Source organism: Pteropus vampyrus, unplaced genomic scaffold (assembly GCF_000151845.1).
Source record: "Pteropus vampyrus isolate Shadow unplaced genomic scaffold, Pvam_2.0 Scaffold4, whole genome shotgun sequence".
Classification (NCBI taxonomy): domain Eukaryota; kingdom Metazoa; phylum Chordata; class Mammalia; order Chiroptera; family Pteropodidae; genus Pteropus; species Pteropus vampyrus.
The window spans coordinates 19,473,384-19,477,964 of record NW_011888785.1 but is presented as its reverse complement, the minus strand read 5'-3'; the positions used below and the strand labels follow the sequence as shown (position 1 = coordinate 19,477,964).

Sequence of the window (4,581 nt, the reverse complement as noted above, 5' to 3'; positions counted from 1 at the left end):
TAGAAATTATTTAAAATGCTTTTTACCTTTAAAATATCTTCATGCTTGGGAATAACATTAGAAATTGTGTGTAATGATATGCTTTGGAATATTTGGACTTTACTTGTGTTTTAGTTTTTAGACAAATGTTGAGTTAGAAGTAATTTGATGCTCTGAGATTCACCATATTAGATTTTTGTCATGCAGATAATGGCTTCTATGAAATACAGTCTGCTGATAACATGATCAAAAAAAGACTCATTTCGTTGACTACTGATTGATCTGCATATGGTTCTGGATGCTATAAAAATATGTTACTTTCCATGGCCTTTTCTTTCCATTACATTTTACAAAGTAGATCATTTGTCAGGTAATTTTGTATTATTCCTGAAGGGCAATAGTGACTAAAATCTTATCAGGCTGTTACAGGTGGTTATTAAGTTCTGACCTAGCTCTTTCGATGAAATAAGCACTTTATTAGTTTTATCTTTAAATAGAATTTTCATTTTATTTTACCAATGTTCATTACTATCTTAGGTGCTATGATTTTCTAAACTAGTAGGTTACTCTTACTTCGACTGTGATTACAGAATCAGCTTTCCTATTCCATTCTGTCTCATAAAGGTTAGAGAGAAATATTCAGACAGTCAGTTTTCTTCCATTTAGATCAAAAGTGGAAGTGGAGACTTTTTTTAAAATTCGTTTTGGGAACACTTCCCATTTTATACTCTTACCGAATAAGAATATTATACTTATTTATTCTTATTAAGAGTTTGCCGAGTATTTGCAACATTTATCTTGTGCACTGTCAATGAAGTGGACATATGAAACAAATGAGTTTTCAAATTCTTTTTTAATCTGGTTCCTGTTTACCTTTTTATTTCTATTCATTTCCTCATGCATTTTATATAGTATTTATCTAACTTGACTGTGTTTTAGGTACAAGAGATTAACTTCATCAATGTTGCTTCTTAGATGTTCTTGTTTTTTTCTTTTACATAACAGTTTCCTTCATTGAGCTCCAGTCACTGTTGCAGATAGGTTAATGTTCAGCTACATAGTATTGTCTCAGACTTTCTCAGTCAAGGTTATTCCTCTGAACCAAAGAAGACTGAAAATTATTTGAGTAACTATTTTCTTAATTCTCTCAAGGATATATAATTATTATCAATCTCGTTTCATAAGATAAAAGTTATTTCATTACATACGAAGAATGCCTTAGGGTAGTGATTCTCAAAGTGTACTCTTGGGCCCAGACCCTTTCAGAGTTCCAAAAGGTCAAAATTATTTTCTTAACAATTCTAAGACATTGTTTGCTTTATTGGTTCACATTTTTTACCAAGTATACATTGGAATTTTCCAGGGGCTACGTGATATACAATATTAGAATAGATTGAATGCAGAAGCAGGTGTGAGAATCAAGTTATCTTTTATTAAACATAGCAGTAAAGATATTTGCAAAGATGTAAACAATGCTATTCCTGTCATTTTTTTGTTGTTTTAGAAAATATAGTTTTCACAAAAATATATTATTTATACTAACGTGTAATGGATTTATTCTCTTTGTAATTAATAAATAAAACAGTCCTCATTTTGCACAGTTCTATTATATACTAATTTCAGTTACCATAATTTAATTAAATAATACCAGTCTCACAACAGTTCCAATTTGAATACCACTATATATTAACTGTGAGTAATTGCATAAAATAAAATTTTGCTGCTAGCTCTTTAGTCCTCAGATCACAATATGTAAAAAACAAATGCAGGTCATGATCAGTGGCCTGCATCACATCACTTCTTAAAGTGTGTCTAGGATTGATTACTAGGCACCTGTGTTTATTAGTTCATATACAGAAATTGAAGCCCGTAGTTGTGTTGCCTCTTTGCCTCCTGGTGATAAACCCACTTGTTGTTTTATGAAAATGGATAACTGAAAGAGTGAATTTCAGGCCAGCAAAGATGAAAACATGGCAAAGAAGCAGAAAGTGATAATGCTGGAAGTGAATTGACTCTAAATGGAGTTATAGAAGAAATAGCCGATCACGGGAATGTTGATGCTGCTTCTGTTTAAGAGAATTTAGATATGCCACCAGAGGAACTTACTGAAGGCAAACACATTGATATAAATCAGTAAAGTGGTTGTGACAAAAAGGATGAAAATGTCCCAGAGGAAGTGATGCTGGCAAACCACCTCACATTATAGGGCCTCTCAGAGATTTTTACAACTTTGGAAGTGCAAAAGATAGCGTTGGAAACTGATTTAACCTTAGAAGAGAGTATGGCACATTGCCAAGATATAAAAAATATATTCACTCCATATTTTAAGTTATTCAGTGAGAAGGCAAGCACTATTAGGACTGCTCTTGATGAGTTTTTTTTTTTTTTTTTTACAAAGAAGACACTTTAATTCTCAAAGTTTCTAATGTTTTAAATTACAGTGTACTAAATATGCTTTCTATTTTTTCATTTCCCTATACATTATAACTGGCAGTGAGGATTTTAATGTTTTGACAAAAATTGGTAAAGGTTACAAAACAATTGTAATTTTTCTATTGTTTATTAAGATTACTTTGTGTGGTTTCTGCTTATAGAGTAATTTTTATGGTCCTGTACTACCATGCAAAGTGAAGGCTGCCTATGTTTAAAATTTCTTGGTTTAATTTCTAATATGGTAAATATTGATAGATAAAATGCATATAAACAAATCTCTTTTTATTTCCCTTTATACTTGTTTCTTGTATTTCCTGTCCTCATTCAGTAGCATCACCAACAAGCCTAAAACCTAAGGAACAGTTTGTATTCCTTTATCTTCCTCATAGTTTACATTTCTCATACATACATTACAGCTGTCATAGTTATCTTCTTCATTCCCCCAGTTGTCTTAATTTAGGCACTTATCTATCACCCTTTATAGGGTATGACTATAAAGAGCATGGGATGACAGAACTGGTCTATATCCTGATTTTGATGGTGCTTACATGAATATATACATGTTAAAAATTATAAACTCTTTTGTCTTGCTATGATATTGGCATGTAGATATTTCTTTCTCATTCTTTGAAAATGGTGCTTACAAATAAATCAACAAGTACTAAGTACAATGTTTAAGGCATTGTCCTATGTGCTGAGGAAATATATACATGCAGAAGATATGTTTTTGCCCGGAAGGAATTTATATTCTAATAAGACAGACATAGAGAACACAAATAACAGCAGTAAGATAAATTGTAATTGTCTCTTAAGGGAATTACAAACAAAATGCTAGTTTGTGCTAGGAGTATTTAGGAGAATAATTCTTCATTGAAGAGATGGCATTGGAGCTGAGTCTTGGAAAATGCATTGATTTTTGGCAGTCAAAAAAAGAAGCAAAGGACATTCTGATGAGAGGGAAAAATATAGCATGCTTTTCAGATTTGTGAGTTTTCCTATTTGTAGCTCATAAAAATTTTGGATCTATTCTTCACAAATACTCACATCCAATTTTATTAAATTCGTGCTCCAAAACTCTTAAAAGTATTTAGGTGTGACACTCAAATTTCTTGCAAGTAGTATTATGGCTTTTGAGTATTTTGGAGTTAATAATAGAGGTCATTTTTTGATTCTGATTTTAATGGCTGTAAGGACAATAAGCTATTCCTGTCTTAGTATAGTCAATAGATAGTAGATATATAAGTGAAAAGCCTAATGTTTCTGTAAAATTTTCTATTTACAGAGTGAATTTCAATAAAGGGAATTTTCAGAATATATAATCTTATAAAATATTTCTGTAATACTTCCCCAAAATACTTTTATCTCATTTTTTTTTCCTACTTAGATGAAATAATCAACTCTGCTTAAAAGCTATAACTCCTTTTTTTCATAGGTTTTCAGTGAAGACCCTGATTGATCGGTCCTGCTTTGAGACAATTGATGATTCTTCTCCAGAATTTAACAATTTTGCAGCTATTTTGGAACAGATTCTAAGTCACCGGCTAAAAGGTAACAGCACCAATGCATTATTCTTTCAACAACTCTCTTTTTAATAAGCTTGAAATTTTAGAAACCATACACTCTGTTGTTATTTAGATAGCAGCCATGCTGCATCTTGAGAAACATAAAACTGATTTTAGAATACCAAATCCATTGGCCTGCATCCTGTAAAAGAATCTCTATTTTTGGATTTATACCCATTTCCAGGATGGATTAAAAATATTGAGTTTATTAATTTATTATAATTAAAATACAGAAATTTTTATTTATTTCTAAACTTTCTAAAATAAAAGCTTAAATTAAAAGGTAGCCGATCTTCAAAGGTTACTAGATGATATTTTAATCAGTTTATAGAGAAGCATCCAGGCATTAAATTTGTTTACTTAATCTTTACTTCATCAAACTTCAGAATCTTCAAGAAATTTTTAGCAGTGAGTAGGTTAAAAAAGAGGTATGTAAAGAGATGCTTAACTTTGGTTTTCTTAAAATAAATCCATTAATATATTTACATCAGAAACATAAATCTCAAAATTTTAAAGGGAAGATGGGAGCTATGTTCTTTCAAAATTATAAAATATTTTAAAATTAAAATTATATGTAAAATATAGCTGATAACATCAAGACATTATG

The 4,581-nt window shown here is 30.6% G+C and overlaps 1 protein-coding gene across 2 annotated transcripts in view; it reads left to right on the top strand.

Annotated features, from left to right (window-relative positions):
• The window catches only part of RUNDC3B (RUN domain containing 3B), a 131,426-nt gene that overhangs the window by 16,928 nt on the left and 109,917 nt on the right, over window positions 1-4,581 (top strand). For both annotated transcript variants that reach the window (XM_011364123.2, XM_011364110.2), the window contains exon 2: window positions 3,845-3,960. In XM_011364123.2, the coding sequence (XP_011362425.1) occupies window positions 3,845-3,960 (116 nt within the window). The remainder of the gene's footprint in view (window positions 1-3,844; window positions 3,961-4,581) is intronic.